This window comes from Abramis brama (assembly GCF_963993115.1).
Source record: "Abramis brama genome assembly, chromosome: 17".
Lineage (NCBI taxonomy): Eukaryota > Metazoa > Chordata > Actinopteri > Cypriniformes > Leuciscidae > Abramis > Abramis brama.
The window spans coordinates 22,365,801-22,382,759 of NC_139979.1; the positions used below are offsets into that span (position 1 = coordinate 22,365,801).

At 37.6% G+C, this 16,959-nt stretch overlaps 1 protein-coding gene across 1 annotated transcript in view; it reads right to left on the minus strand.

Annotated features, from left to right (window-relative positions):
- Positions 1-2,521: 2,521 nt before the first annotated feature.
- Positions 2,522-16,959, minus strand: part of LOC311067887 (dynein axonemal heavy chain 11) — a gene marked incomplete at its 5' end in the record, with an annotated part of 73,867 nt that continues 59,429 nt past the window's right edge. The window contains 12 exons of the mRNA XM_084090033.1: positions 2,522-2,855; positions 2,931-3,071; positions 3,156-3,268; positions 3,372-3,487; positions 4,490-4,672; positions 5,320-5,562; positions 11,831-11,950; positions 14,280-14,471; positions 14,675-14,902; positions 16,011-16,138; positions 16,224-16,372; positions 16,508-16,701. Coding sequence (XP_083946159.1) covers positions 2,608-2,855; positions 2,931-3,071; positions 3,156-3,268; positions 3,372-3,487; positions 4,490-4,672; positions 5,320-5,562; positions 11,831-11,950; positions 14,280-14,471; positions 14,675-14,902; positions 16,011-16,138; positions 16,224-16,372; positions 16,508-16,701 — 2,055 coding nt within the window. The 3' untranslated portion in view covers positions 2,522-2,607. The remainder of the gene's footprint in view (positions 2,856-2,930; positions 3,072-3,155; positions 3,269-3,371; positions 3,488-4,489; positions 4,673-5,319; positions 5,563-11,830; positions 11,951-14,279; positions 14,472-14,674; positions 14,903-16,010; positions 16,139-16,223; positions 16,373-16,507; positions 16,702-16,959) is intronic.

Consider the following 16,959-nt stretch of genomic DNA (forward strand, 5'->3'; position numbering starts at 1 on the left):
GACAGATGTATCATTTTCTTGTCTCCTGACAAGGTCTGCGTCATAGCAAGGAACTATACAGACAAACACAGCAGCAGATGTTGTGTGTTTTTGTGATTGTGTACTCCGTAGATTTTTATGTTTAATACCTTCTAAAATAGCTACTGTTGAACAAAATCACATTTGTACAGTTCAGCAGTTCACTGTAGAAGTTATTAAATCACATCGAGGGACACGTGAGGGAAAAAATGGATAAGACCAAGCATGTCATTCAAAGATGATAAATTGGTTTCTGTACCGACGTGAGATGAATCATACTGATCTATCTGTATTCATCAGGAGAGGAAGGTCAAACACACCTCAATTGAAAATCAGTATCAGCCTGGTTCATAATCTACTGAGACTTATTGTGCGGCACTCGAGGAGATAGTGTCATTCACTGAGCTGCTTTAAATTTAATTAAGCTAATAACAACATCAATATAGCGTTAATATTTACAGTACAATACTTATTACAATAATTGCAATATTATAACAATACTTATTACACATTTTTTCTATTGTATTTAGATTTTGTGCACAATTTAGGTATCACAATTTAGGATACAATAGGTATCAGACAGGGCTGCACGACTTGGGGGAAATCTAATTGTGATTTTTCTTTAAAAAAAATAAAAATTTACAATTAGATTGTGTTTTCAAATGCAAAAAAAAACTTAAGGCTTGTGCTTGTTTGTAGGACGTCACAATAGGCCTTTATCTCATTTCCTGGTTTCGGAACGTTCGAAATCGCTAAGCAGTGTACTCGCACTTCCGGTGGTTACTTAGTTACACATTTAGATGAAAAGTAGGTCAGTAAACTTAAATAAAATCGCGATATAGACCAGTGTCTGTCAATATTAAACTGCATAAAGACTATTTAAATAGGAATCGTGCATGTTCTGCGTGTCTCTGTGAATGAATGGCACCGACGCGTTTCATTTACCACACACACACACAGTGAGGCACGCATGACGCTCGCGATTTTTTTCAGCCTTACTTATTAACATTAATGCACTTCATCAACACAGCCGCTCTGAGAGTCACTTCAGCAGCATTTTTTAGCTTCATTTGAGAGAAACTATCATCATAACACACAGAGAGAAGGTCTACACGGCAACCCGTCAAAATAAAAGTTTGGTTAACCTTTGAAGAAATTTTTTCTTAAATCATTACATTTTAAACAATTGGTTATAACAATTTAATTAAACCATTCAAATGGAATCAAGAAAACAAAAAAAAAATGAAACTTTTCGGAGACGCGAGAGCGAAGTAGTCCAGTGATAATTAACATGAAGCCATGGTGAATGCAATAACCGGAAGACGCTGTACACTGCTTCGCGGCTACTTCCGGCGTTCTATTGTGTTGTGATAAAGGCCTATTTGGTCAAACTTTTTGTCATTATATTGTTAGGTTCTAAATAAAATATTAAAATAAGTCATAAATATTAGTAATTTTACTTTGTAATTTTACTGATGTTAAACCATCAAGCTATTATTTTGGCGGAAAACCACATGGAGTTTTTAATTATTATTATAATTATTTTTGACAACAGCCGGTTTATAATCGCTTCTCATTATGTGAAGATTGTTGCGTTATCAAGTACACATTATAAGCGATCCAATCTCACAGCAGATGCGGAGATGGACCGGTGGACCAACTAAGCCGGTCCAAGACACTAAAAAAAAGAAAAAGAAAAAAAGGATGTGTAAAAGACGCACGTCTTTAAATCGCAGCATTTGCGATTACACTAAACCATCCCACGATTTCAGTTTTATTCCAGTTAAACGCGCAGCCCTGCATCAGACAAAATTAAAATACATACATTAAAACACTGATTAAAATGCAAAATTAAATTCATAAACGATATTATACTAGCTATGTTTCCATCCACCTATTTTTAAGTTTGAGGATATTGTATTAAAAAAAAATGCACAGAATTGAACAGATGCGCATAAATTCCAAAAATGTGCATAAAAAACTTTTTTTCAAACATGCACATAAACTATGATGGAAACATTTAACGAATAAATCCCACAATGCACAAAAAAAAAAAAAAAGCAAAGTGTGACTTTGCCTCAACAGATCATGTGAGACGGCATAACTGGACCAACCAACGGACCAGTTTCATTGCACAGCATCTCAAATGTTGGTTTGGTCATTCTGGAAGGCCTGAGCCAAAGTCTTGCACACTTGCGTTCCTAAACACCAGGCATCCGCCTCCGAACGAAAGATAACATGAGAGCATTTGTTATTGCGTTTCGTCTGTGGGCACTGAGGCACAAGTCATTTAAGAGCCAATATGGCTTCCCCGATTGCAGTAACTTACATTTTTATTACAGGTATTTTGCGTCAATTCCCCAGGATGTGACGATTTTGTTCTCTTGAGCACATGGGATGGAAACGGTGCATTATTCGCAAATGTTTTATGCGATACTCCAATTTTGCGCATAGGTTAAATTGGAAACTTTGGATGGAAACAAAACATTAAAAAAACATTGCTTTAATTTTTATAGCTAAAAATTATGGGATCAACACCATACTGTTTATATAAGAACCTCTATGGGGGAAATAGAGTTGGTCTTTCATTTACACCGACAGAAGCAGGGCCGCTCCAGCCAGAACCCACTTTGCAGGTGGTTGGTGTGTTTTGAGAGGGAAGCTCCAGATGTAGGTGGGGCCGCGGAGTTTGGTGCGGTACACTGGGCACTCGTAGGTGTTCTTCACATCCTGCTGGTCGGTGGGGACCGCACGTATGTACAGCACTGGCATGGCCGGAGTCAACTCCTTCAGAACAGCCTCCGATAACAGACCTGAGGAGCTATCCCAGCGAGCACCTGTGGAACGCATCAAGAATCCATCATTCATCCACACCAACATGAAATTCACTTCAGAATTGAGCTTATACTCACCCTCTATGTAGAGTCCATGGATGAACGCTCCCTCTCGAGGAGGATGCCCATAATCATCCTTGGTTTTTTTGGTGACGTCCACGGACAGACTCATCCTATCTAAAGGCCACTTGTTTTTTCGAGCTATACTCTGCAGAATCGCTGCAAAACAGAACATTTTCAGCACGGTGACAGCAAGAGCCCTTTTGTACAGTGTATGTGTGTGTTTGTGTGCATTTGTCTCACCTGTGAGAAAGGATTGAGGACTAAAGAGTCCTGAGATCCAAACCACAGCAGGAAACACAAAGTCTTGAGTCCACGTGTCCAACTCCCGACACTGAGCTAGAATGTCACGAAACCTGCAGAGTATGATTTTGCAGACCTCATCACTCAAGCCTACTGTACTGTATGTGATACGGTTTAGAGTTTTAGATTTTTTTCTATACATGAAGGTAACTGTACCACAGAGCCAGTGTTTTGGTTGAAGGGTATGCCAGCCTGCTCCAGCTCTCTGGAACGCTATCGTAGAACAGAGCCGCTTGGAGCAGCTCCATGTCTGAAGAAAGACTCAATTCACCCTGTAACATCATGTTAGAGAACACGGATTCAGTTAACACTCGGTGTAGAAAACTAAACAAAAAAAAAAGTACATATACAAGTAAGCAGAGGTATATATATATGTATATATATATATATATATATAAAATATTTATAACTTATACATTTTGTAAAATGTATAATTTATTTTTTCCACACATATATTAACATTTCTGGTTTAGTGGTCCTTAGTGATGGGTATAGTCTGTGAGGGTATAAAAGACGAAACAGTTGGAAAATTGCATGACATTACATCATTCATGTTTTTACAGGCACAGGGAATGAAGTGATAGCAATGTTACTTTCTTTGTGGTTTCTTTTTAAATGCAAATTTACATTTTTACAATCAATTTTACCATTTACTCGCCCTCAAGTCAATACTTAAAGGGATAGTTCACCCCAAAATAAATTGTCATCATTTATTCACCCTCAAGTTATTCCAAACCTGTATGAATTTCTTTCTTCTGCTGAACACAAAGGAAGATATTTTGAAGAATGTTGGTAACCAAACAGTTGACTTCCATTGTATGGAGAAAAAAATGCTATGGAAGTCAGTGGGGTCCATCAACTGTTTGGTTACCAACATTCTTCTGCTGAACACAAAAGAAGATATTTTGAAGAAAGAAATTCATGCAGGTTTGGAACAAAGGGATTTGATCACCCACAAATTAAAATTCTGTCATCATTTACTCACCCTCAAGTTAACTATATGAATTATTACATAACTCTTCATAGAGGATACATGGAAGCAAAATCAATGATACCTAATTATTATTCATGAGCTATGCTTTTACCGTAGTAAGATTCATTAATTCACATCCTGGCGTTCACATTATTTTCACACCTTTTCACATTATTTGGTTGGGTGTAAAAACTTTTCCACATCAAATACACATAAAAATGCAGATGTTCCAGAACTAAAACATGCGGCGTAGTATTGAAACACAACCGCTTCTGAATAATCAGGAATCAACTGCACTGACCTTCAGTCCCAGGTCCAGCTCTTTTAAAGATCTGTGTATCTCTGCCAGCAGCAGATTCATCCGCTCACACTCCTGCAGGCACACCAGGATGTAGGGGCTCCTCTCAACGGTCTTAGACATGAGCTCTGCTAGATTATACTCCTCAGGTAACTTCTCCAGCATGTCATCCAGAACACTCTTCACCTGACCCAGGAAGAAGAAAAAACTATGCATCCATAGTGACTATACACTCTAAATACAAGCAGGCTGATCCCGTATAGGAGAATCTTTTAAATAATTTTTTTATTAATTCGTAGAAAGTGGTAGAATACTAAGGTACTAAAAAAGAACTAAGAAACCAATAAGCATCAGTCTGCTATCAGTGGCTGAACTCTGTTACTGGCTCTAAAATGACGTTTTGGAATTGGCAATGGAGGCTTGGGATTAGATGCGCAGGAAATTCGTCCCACAAACAGGACAAAAACCTGACAAATATCTTAAAATACATCATCTGAACAATGTTTTGGGGTGTGGTTAATGTAGTATAAGCGGAATAATTGACTCCGGGCCGTTGAATTATTCAAAATAATGCACACCCAAGGTGTAACTGCTACTCTGCCTCGTGTCGTGGCCGCATTAGCACCTTGGGTGTGCATTATTTGTCTAATAATTCAACGGCCCGGAGTCAATTATTCCTTACTTAATATTTCTGTTTTTGCTGCATTTATCAAATAAATACAGCCTTGATAAGCATAAGAGACTTCTTTCAAAAACATTAAAACAATCTTAGATCACAATCCTTTGAACAGCAGTGCATACACATCCTCATGATAGTTAGCAAATAGCTTTACCTTCTCCTCTATGCACTGTGATGCTCTCTCTCCAGTTGATGAGTCTCTAGGCTGCAGTTCCAGTAAAGTTTTGAAGAGGGCATCAGACGTGGCTGTCATAAACTCAATCTCAGCATTAGGGTGCATGCTGTAGAGACCAGGGCTCTCCGAGGGCAATCTCTCGTCTATGTAGCTGTGATACCCAGTGTAGTCCAGATCAGGAGGCGCTGGAAAGCCAGGACACAAGAACAGCTCCCCTTCAAACTGGTGAGAGAGGATAAGTCACTCTAGAGATCATGGAGTTACTGGCAGTTACTTACATCTGGTAGCCAAAAGACTTGATAGATCATGTTTTGTAGCCAGTGACACAACATGATTTTAGGTCACAAATATAATAACAGGTTTTTTTCTGCACAATATTTTGTCCTGATCAGCCTTGTTACACTAGACCACGCCAACCTGTGTTAGTGCTCACTAACAGATGAAGGTGTGTGTGGTAATCGATAGCAGGGCTGGTGCTGGGCACTGAGAGAGTAATGCAGCTGTGTGGAAAGGCTAAAGGAAAAACTCTGTGATTGATGGCTGCTCATCCTGGGGTCTAATGAGACTCGGTGAGGAAACATTGGGCTGCATGCCTGACCACTGCTGGAAAACAGCCTTAATAACCTCACACACACACACACCACTTCAGAACACACACGCTTAAGATCTTAGCATTAAACATATGAGGTCCAAACATACTGTGCACTCTGAACACGCAAACAAACGTGTCTTCGGTATGTGGGAACCAAAAGACATGTGAAATAAAACCTCCATTTTATTCAGAGGCCCAAACTGAGCCTCTCTTTTTATTGTGGCATTTAAGATGCCGGAATTATCGTAATAAATACAAGTTTTCTAGTTAAAAACTGGACATGAATGTTTGGGTATCAACCGAAGATGGGCGAGCTTTCTTTATTAGATTATTAGACTTTATTAGAACAGCTAGAGAGCCTTGTCTTATCATTAAAGTAGTGCATATTTACATATATGAATAATCATTTGAAGCATATTGCATGTTTTATACACAGCGGAAATAGCCTGTATTTGACAGAAATATCTAGAATCTTCAGCAAGCTGACTATCTAGAGAGCTTGGTGAATGTTTATATGGTTGTCAATGACACTAAATATCATTTTAGCTTTGATAAGATTTTCCCCCAAAATAAGCAAGAATAAACCTGGTGTCCTCCATGATTCCTTTTTTTTCTGACAACAAAGCACTTGAATGCAACACGCTCGTAATCATGACTTCAGAAGTGGGAAGTAGGAAATTTACGATAGCACATGAAGGCAGCATTAATGCAAGGCAATACAATGATGATTGAGAGATGTACAAATGAACGTTCCTCAAAAGCATGTTGTATCATATTTTAACCTGATTCTAAAAAACGATGTATGGATTATATACATCGTCCAGAAAGTGTTCATCTTGAAATATTACTAGGAATATAAAATTTACTTTACAAAAATCAGTAAAGATTCACCACATCCTGAAGTTTGACATTTTTACAATTATACAAAAAAAATATAAACTATCAATCAGACAACATGTGGAAGTTTGTGTACAACAGTTTTTTCAGCAAAGTTTTAATCAGGGATCAGGTTGATAATTTAGAGGCCTTAGAAATTTGCGTATCTAATATGATACAGTAAGGTCTATAGTGTTAATGCATTCATCTTCTCTTTTGTTATCTATGCTTTAACCCTCCTGTTACCCTCAAATCTACCAACATCTTTTACCCACTGGGGTCAATTTGACCCCACCAATTTAAACCCCCACAATTTGATTTTTTCCCCAAAGGTTTAAGTCAGGTACTTTATGTTTCTTTGTTGACTACTTAAATAGCCCTTTAAATAAAACACCACCAACCCCCCACCCCCACCCCCACCCCTTATACATCCAGAATACCTATTGCACGACTATGGACAAATTAGCAAATCACTATAAAATGTCACTGATTTATCTAAAATTCAAAAATTATATATATTTTTGGTGTTTTAATAGCTATTTATTTATTATATTATACAATATATTTTATCAAGGATAGGTTTGGGGTCAATATGACACTCCCATTGATAGTCTCAGGATGCCTCACTGTTGGCACGACACAGGACTCATGGTAGCGTTCACCTTTTCTTCTCTGGACAATCGATTTTCCAGATGTTCTAATCAGATACATTAACTTTGCACCAGTCTTCTGCTGTCCAATTCTTGTACTTCCTGCAGAATTTCAGCCAATATTTGATGTTTTTATTGGAGAGAAGTGGCTTCTTTGCTGCCCTTCTTGACACCAGGTCGTTGTCCAAAAGTCTTGGCCTCGCTGTTTGTGCAGATGCTCTCACACCCACCTGCTGCCAATATTGAGCAGTTCTGCACTGGTGGTGACACGATTCCCTAGCTGATTCCTCAGGAGAAGTTCCTGGTACTTGCTGGACACTCTGGGACATCCTAAAGCCTTCTTCACTGCAGCCGAACCTCTATTCTTGAAGCTCTTGATGATCTGGTAAATGGAGGCCATTTTGATGCAAAGATGATCCTCCATCTTTCTTTGGAGGAAACCATTGCTAACAGAAGAACACAATGATTGGAAGCACTTCTTCCTTCCTTATAGCAATCATGTGCTGATGATATGATTAGTAAAATGATGTTAGCTGGTAATTTGGTGCCAAGGACAAAAACAGTGAAATTTGGGGTTTTGTGATAAAGCTTTTTGAAATGATGTAAAATGCCACTGATCACTCTGCACAATAATCTAGAAAAATGTGAATCAACATCATAACAACTGAAGCAGCAAAAATTTCAAATTTGGCCACAGCTGTACCCTGTCATTCAAGTGGGAAGTGTCCGGTCTAACAAGGTGATGTTGGTGGCGCATCCGCTGTTCAGCTCCCGCAAAAGGTCCACGTACTCGTAGGAGATGCCCAGTTGTTGTAGGGCGAGCAGTACGGCATTGATCTCTATGCTGTCGAAGGCTTTCTCGTAGTCTATGAAGGCCAGTACCAAGGGCATCTTGTACTTCCGGCAGCGTTCGAGCAGTTGGTTCAGCACGTGGATGTGGTCCATTGTGCTGTAGCCAGACCAGAAGCCGGCCTGTTCGGGTGGCTGTTGTTCGTCCAACTACCTGGCTAGTCGGTTGTACAGCACCTTGGTGAAGACCTTGTACACGGTCGGCAGGAGCCAGATTGGCCGATAATTCCTCAGCTGTTCGCGGTCACCCTTCTTGTACAACAGCACTGTCTTGGCCGTCTGCCATTGATCTGGTGTTCTTTTCTGCGCCATGTAGCGGCTGAAACGGCTGGCCAATGCTGCCCACAGCATCGGTCCACCCTCTTTGAGCAGCTCGGCCTCGATTCCGTCCAGCCCTGGCGCCCGGTCTTTCTGGATGTTCTGGATCGCATGCCTGACCTCACTGGTCAACACTGACGGGATGGCTGGTATGGCGTCGTCCTGCATTTCGGGCGGGTCGACTGGTGTCTTGCTGGCGAATAGGTCCGTATAGAACCCCAAAAAAACCCCAAAAAACTTTGCTAAGAGGTAATTTTCAATTGAGAAAGAGCATAAAGAGAGAGCTCACAAAGCACAAAGAGAAATGGTTTATAAGGCTTCTGTGGAAGCTTTCATACATTTGCTCCTCCCCTATATTATGTTTTCCCCTCCCCCACGGAACAAAATATCAAAGTTCTTGCAAGAATTATGTTTTCCCTTCCCTGGAAATATATAATTGGCACTGGAAATATCTAATTTCTTGTGAGAATTATGATTCCCCCCTCCACTATATCGTGTGAACTATCAGTGGTTCTCGCAATACTTCAAGTAGGCCTATATGGTAATGTCAGGTTAGGGCCCTAAAGCAGAGGGAAGGTTTTTGAAGATCATAAAATCTCAACTTATAATGACCTCAATATCATCCAGAATAAATGTGGGATTTGTGCCTAATCACCAATGTGTGAACAACAAAAAAAATTATATTTCTTATATGTTTTATACAGCAAAATGAGCCTGGGGTCAAATTGACCCCAAAGAACACCGATGCTACAAAAGTACGTACAGAACATTGAAAACCTATCATCATGTTAATTTTATGTTTACCCAGTTGTCCCCATTAAATTAGGAAAAGTCTTTAAATTTGAAGCAAAAAAAATTTTTTAAAGTATGTATTTTGAGACGTTAAACACTGAATGGGGTCAAATTGACCCCAAAGGTAATAGGAGGGTTAATACTGTATCAAAAGGAAAATTATGTGATGTAATGTAGATCCTCACCACTAGAGAGCCCCATACAGCTACAGTATTTACATGTACAAACCTGATTTATGTTCAATGGTAGTTGACAATAAACAAGCATTGATAATCTCATTTTGACAAATTTGTCTGCAGAACATGAAAGAAGCACTTAGATCATCTAGGTTTACATAGCCTTATCTATTTAGAATTATACAGTACATTCCGTATAAAAATGTAAGCTGGATTTCACCACTGAGGAAACTATTTGAAAAGGTTATTCTGACTGTACGTCACAAATGTGACTATTAGTCGCAACTTATACATTGCATCTCACAATATGACTTAAAGTGGTCATGAAATCAAATTTCACCTGATCTATTGTATAATAATAGTAATAATTATTTAAATTTATATAGCACTTTTCTCAGCAATCAAAGTGCTTTACATTGAAGATTGGTGGTTGCCCCTTCTATATCAAAATGCCATAACTGGATCTTCCGGTGAAACGACAGACTTCTCTCTGATGATGTAGGCAGGACTTCTCCAATCATTTAGCCCCGCACCTGCACGCTCGCGTTCATCTACCTCCACTTTTGAGTGCAATGCCCACATCTCAAAATCCAATCAAAAACCAACGCATAGAATTTCACCCCAACCAAAGACATTTTTTTCTTTTTCGGTAATTTGTTTTACTCAGATGTTTGCTATAAAATCAGACAATTACGACCATTCCTTGGATTGCAGCAGCAATAAATAATTGCAATAGCATTTACACTTAAAAAACAAAACAAATTCTTCTCTCGAATTCTCTCTCTGTTACTCTCCAGTGTCTCGCCTACAGTACATCTCCATACCAGCTACTTATATCCTTTTCTGAGCAATTCTAGAGCTTTGTGGCACCTCATATTATTGTTCCAATTTGGAACTGCTTTTGTTGTATTATCAGTCAATAATTGCTTTAGATAAAAGCATCTGCTAAATGAGTGTACATCAATAGTTCTCTATCTTTTCGACTTGAAGGCCCACCACTGTCTAACACAATATTCAAAGGCCTTCTATATATTAACAGAACTATAACTTTAACATACACAGGGTTTCTGCAGGTTATATGAAGGTAAATGTAAGACTTTAAGACCAAGTAAATAAAATTGAGGTATAAAAGGGAACTCAATACGTCAAAATGTTCTCTTAAGTGTTGCTAATACAACACATTGTGTTTCTCCCTAGACATTTACATTTAGAGCTGAAAATACTTCTAACAGATATCCATTACCTTTTAATTCATAACACTGCAAAAAAAATCTTCCAGTGCAAATGTCTAAAGATTCTTAAATCAAGATGCATTTACTAGAGATACAGAATCAAGTCTTGAATTGTGAAATTGATCAAAATGAAGTGAGTTTATGAATAAAACGAGAACAAATATCTGCCAATGGGCTCAGAAAAATCAACTTAATTCAAAGGAAAGTTTTCACAAATCATTTCATCAATTATTCTTGTTTTAAGCATAAACTCACTTTATTTTGTTAATTTTTTCAAGACTTCATTTTACATTTGCATTTAAAGTAAATCTGTATTGACAACAGGACAAAAATCCTGAGGAAGAACATCATTTTATGCAATGCATGCAACATTTAATGCCATGACTTTATGAATTTAAGAGTTTCTGCTCTAATTGAACCTTTTTAAAGTCCTAATTTGTGCAAGGTTGAATTAAGACACTTTAAACCCTCAGAAACCCTGTGAATATATTACCAAACTTCATTATTTACAGAAAATGGGATTGTCGATATAGGTAAATTAATTAACCACAACTCATTTTGTGATTCTATAAGTTCTTAGTATGTTCTTCAATAAAAACAAAAACGTTATTGAGGGGGAAAAATAAATATATATTGATTGTATGTCTGTCTAGCATTTTAATTAAGTTAGATTGTTTGGTCCCACTTTATATTGTGTCTTTAACTACTATGTACTACTATTTAAATTAATAATTTGATACAATGCACTTTTTGTGTACATACATGTTTAACATTATATGCAGTTTTTTTTTTTTTTAAATATAAGTACAATTACATCCTGTTGCCCTTTTAGATGCTCATCTTTTAGTTTTTTGTGCCAAATGCTCGAGCATTTCTACCTCATAAACATTTGTTATCAGCTGTATGGCTTTGAAATTCAGAAATTCTGTCTTGAAACACAATCAGATGATATAATAGTGTGATGTGTTGCAGTAGCCTATACTGCAGTGCTCTGAATGTCTTTACCATCTTGGGATTGATGAACTCCTGAAGGTACGTACAGCAGAGCTTCCTGTCCCACTCATCAGTGATGTGACCTCCGTATATGATCTCTCCGAACAGATAACACAGATCCTCCCAGGGTACCTGAGCAACACATATGAGCACACCAAAATGTCAAATCTCCAGCTCAAGCTGATCCCTCAGCGTCCTGCGTTTAATACCCAATGCAATATTTTTAGCCAGGTTTGCAAACTGCTACTTTGGCTTTCTGCTAAATGGTGGAACATGGATGCATGGTTTTGCTCACAAGTACGAGGTGAGGGACTGATGTTGCATGATGGGAACATCCTATAGTGATGGTTTTCATTTGAAATGGCTCTATACCAGACAAAAAGACAATCCACTTAATGTATAATTCAAGCAAAGATCAAGCTCTTGCTGTGCTTGGCTTAAGTCTGGCCTGAGAAAAGAGCGTATGATGTGTAATTGTAAAGGAGAGAAGAACAAGTGAGCGTTTGTCTTATAACCGATGACAGACGCTGAAGGTTCACCATCATTTGTACCTGTATTGTTTTGCAAATTGCTTCTTTCATCAGCTCTAATTGCAGTGATCACTTATGAAGCGTTGTAAGGTGTCACGCACAACGCGTGTAATTACATTTAGCACGACGCTTCATTTGCCGCCTAATGAATCCTCAGTGTACGCACATACAGGTTACTGTTTTGTTAACATAATGAAGGACATTCTTTTCTTTTTTTTTTTGGAGGGGAGGGGAGGGGTGAAATCTAGAGCCACCATAATTGGTTGTAACCAGAGTAATGCTGGAAAGGAGAAACATGATTTTGTGTATACAGTGAGATTGTGATTGTTCGCTTTGTGTGATGAAATAACACAGCACTGTGGGAAAAGAGATGTCACTCAGTGAGTGACAGAGATTTTATTTAAATTACAAACAGCTCAAAGTTAGTCACTTAAACTTTACACAGAATGCTCCAGGTTCAAAGTAAGTAGAATTTGAGATTAAAATGTTTATAGAGTTTTAGTTGTCTAACCCCTGGTTCCACAGACAAGGCTTAATGTTTGAGTTGTTTTAACTGAAAGCAACTTGCACTGACATTTCTTAAAATATGTCAGTGCCATTGTTTTGTCTCAAGATGTACACCAGTAATGTTTTTTTTGTTTTTTTTTAAGGCATGTTTATAAAAGCTACTTAAATGTCCTAATTGAACTAAGGCCTAATCCTGGCTTAATCTAAGCCGTCTGTGAAACCAGGCCTAAATGTAACTTTTAGTGGAGACTGTAAAGCCAATAAGATCTTTTAAACCTCGTAATGCATTAAACAAACCCTGTTGCATTCCTGGGTCCATTTTTTTTCCAACTAAAACCATATTGTTTCTTATCAGAAACTTCTCATTGAGTCATTGTGCAAAACATTTTAAGTTTTCAGTGTTACCGTGCTTTTACAATGCTATTATCTCATTTACCCCCCTTTTTTGTATTTTGACAGTCCTAACACATATCCAAATTTTCTTTTCCATACTTAAAACTAAAGGATGAAAAAAAAAATGATGTTCCTCTTCTGGGTCAAAATGGTATGGAAGCTTGTTTCCGCCACAGAATAAAAAAGGTAATTGCGACTTTTTATCTCATAATTCTGACCTTTTTTCTCACAATTGCAAGTTTACATCTCACAATTCTGACTGTTTATCTCAGAATTGCGTGATATAAAGGGCCAATTGCGTGGTATAAAGTTGCAATTGTGTGTTATAAAATCAGAATTGCGTGGTATAAAGTCACAATTGTGAGTTGTAAAGTTGTAGAGTAAAAAAGTCTTTTTTTCCATAGAATTGGACTTTATAACTGGCACTTGTTGAGACAATTGTGAGTTTTTATCTCACAATTCTAAAAAGAATGTCAGAATTGCGAGATATAAACTCGCAATTGCGAGAAAAAAAGTCAGAATTGAAGCTACTTAAAAGCTACTTAAATGTCCTAATTTAACTAATCTCGCAATTCTGACTTTATAACACGCAATTGCGACTTTATATCACGCAATTCTGACTGCACCAAGACTGCATTTATTTGATTTAAAAAAATGCAGTAAAACAGTAATTTTGTAAAAATTGTTTTACAATTTTAAAATATTTGTTTATTTTTCTATTTCAATACATTTGAAAAATGTCATTTATTCCTGTATGATCTGCTCAAGTAACATTTCTTATAATTATCAATTTTGTGGAAACTGTGATACATTTTCAGGATTCTATGAACAATGAAAAGGTCATTTATTTGAAATAATTTTTGTAACAATGAAATCTTTGGTAAAATTAATAAAATAAATGTCTTTATTGTAACTTTTGATCAATTTAATTCATCCTTGCTAAATAAAAGTATTAAATTCTTTAAAAAGTCACTGATATTATGATGTAATCATTGTATTTTTCATCAGGGTAATGAAAACTTTTATCTTACTTTAGTATTGGCCTCCAGGTAGTTGTACAGGACACTGGCAGAAATGGTCAGATCTCCATTGTTGAATGGGTATCTTTGGTTCCAGCCCAGAGGCCCAAACTTCCTCCTCTCACTCACACAGGCGTGGAAGTAACACAGCGAGAACATGAGTCCTTTAAACTCCTGCTCATAAGAACACATTTCCAGAGTATCCTGTAGGACAGAAATGAGGAGATGAGGAACAAATGTACAATAATTACACCAAGTCAAAAGTTTGGACACCTCATTTTTAGTCACCTCATTCTAAATTATTACTGGTTTCCACTTTCTTTAGAATAATAGTGAAGTCGAAGCAAAACATCTGATTAGTTCACATGTGAATTTATTGATTTTGTCTGTGGGAAGTGTGTAAAGACCTGGGTGAAGTTGTCCAGAGCTGCATGTAGGCTGGAGTTCATGCCAGTGGGCGGTTCAGTAGTGAGTTTGAGGCCATTCTCCAGGATGGTGCGAGGGATCAGGTGCTCATGAGGGCTGGGGACCGGTTCTCCACTCATAAACACTCTGTAGTTTGAGTGAGCATTGTTGCCCGTGTTCTCCAACAGCTCCTCCAGACGACCCAACCACCACGGCAGCAGGTGAACATTCTAAAATACAAAACCATATAATGCCATAATAAAGGCCTGTATGATAACCGGATAACAATAAAGATATAATTGTAAATATCGTTCAAAATGTAAAAGAATAGCAGAGTCCACACAAATAAAAAGATATGTTATAGGCACAGAGATACAATATCGTTGCAATCACTTTCTCAACGAACAACATTTAAGTCGGCAGATGATATTAATACAGCACTTGCTTATAAGAAACAGAACGATATTGCAGGTTGGTGTGGACACTCAATATGTAAAAGAGGCATTTTGGCAATACACTCTCCGTTATTAATTCTTTATGCACTGTTCTATGGGATACTTTATACTGATCAAACTTGGCATCAAGTGGTAAAATGTTTCTGAATAATGACTGCTGTAATTTTTTTTTACATGTCAATACTTGTCTTGCGTAGGGCGCAGGGTTTGAAATGAACTTTTTCACTCACCGGTCAATAAGGCTACAAATTTTTTAAGTTCTAATAGCCAAAAAAAAAAAAAGAAAATACATCAGATTACAGGCTTATAAGCTTATAAGCTATCTATCTATATATATATATATATATATATATATATATATATATACACATAATTTGGATTTCATACATTCATTTCTTATTCAAACTAAATCCTATCATCCAACCTCCCTTTCCTCTTTCATCCTCATCACCAAAAATGTATTTTTGGTGGACAGATCAATACAGTACAAAAACTTCCCCAGCAAAGTTAGTAAACATAATAAGTAACATGTCAAATTTGCTAGTGATTTGACAGCATTACCCACCACAGTTGATTTTTACCCGCGTTTGGCAGGTGTTAATTTCAAACCCTGGTAGGGCGATATAAGGACTCTATATATATCTCAACTGCTCGATTGCTTGTATTGTCACAAAATGTTAACTATATTATCGCCAAACTCCAATCTGCTAAATGCGACTTTAAGAAATAAAAATATTAAGAAAATGTAAACATTAACAACTGATTTGAAACAGTGTACTGTATATTGTGAAAAGCTCTATTTAAAATAATTTGACTTGACATGTATTCTATTTGTGGTTTTATAGTCTTCTCTAGGTTTGTATGCATGTGTCATGTGTTCTACCTGCAGTATGACCCAGTGTCCTCTTTTAGCTGCAGCCTCCAATGCTCTCTCAGCCACAATCTCTTGTCCTTGACCCAAGGACACATTATGGAGGTTACCCTGGTCTGTGGTAAAACCAAGCTTCAGCCCTAGTAAATACATATGATTGGGTTAATACTTGGATTACATTACAAGTTAGGCTAAGTGTCTTGTGTAAATGGTTTTACTGTGTACCAAGTGTTTCTACATCCTTGACAGGGTTGACTCCAGGAGAAAGGATGAAGAACACCGGTGTAGAGGGACTGCACTCCTCAAAACACTTTTCAAACTCCATTCGACCAACATCCATAAACTTGGAGCCCAAACTGTCCTCAATAAAACTTCTATTATGGTGGAAAATACAGAAGGACAATATTTAAAAGACCAAAACATCGGTGTTTCAAACCTGGCCATCTCCAGCTGATTGTAAAGTAAAATTTTAGGCTGATATTGGTTGTTTTCTGAAGCACACTCATTACCGGAGAGCGTAGGTCATCCTGTCAGGCCGAAAGGCTCTGAGAATGATGAGTCTCTGGAGGGGGCTCTTATTCTTCCAGTCCAGAGGGAGACGTTCTCTTTCTGGACACTCCGACTCCACCAGCTTCCTCCAACGTTTGGCAGAACCTTCCACATCCCTGTCCAGACCCCTGAATGCATCCAGCATGGACAAGCTCTGCAATGAAATGAGATTTAGTACATCAGCAATTAACAAATGTTCAAAAGTATTTAAAAACATTGCAATATTGCCTATATTTATAGCATATATCCTGCATATATTTTCTATAAATATTCACACTTAGAATAAGAACCCTTGTACACTGGAAAAGGAATAGTTCACACAAAAATGGAAATTACTATTTTCTTAGCCTCATCTTTAATAACACGTATACCATGGTCTGGGTGAATACTCGATTCTGATTGGCTGCAGGGT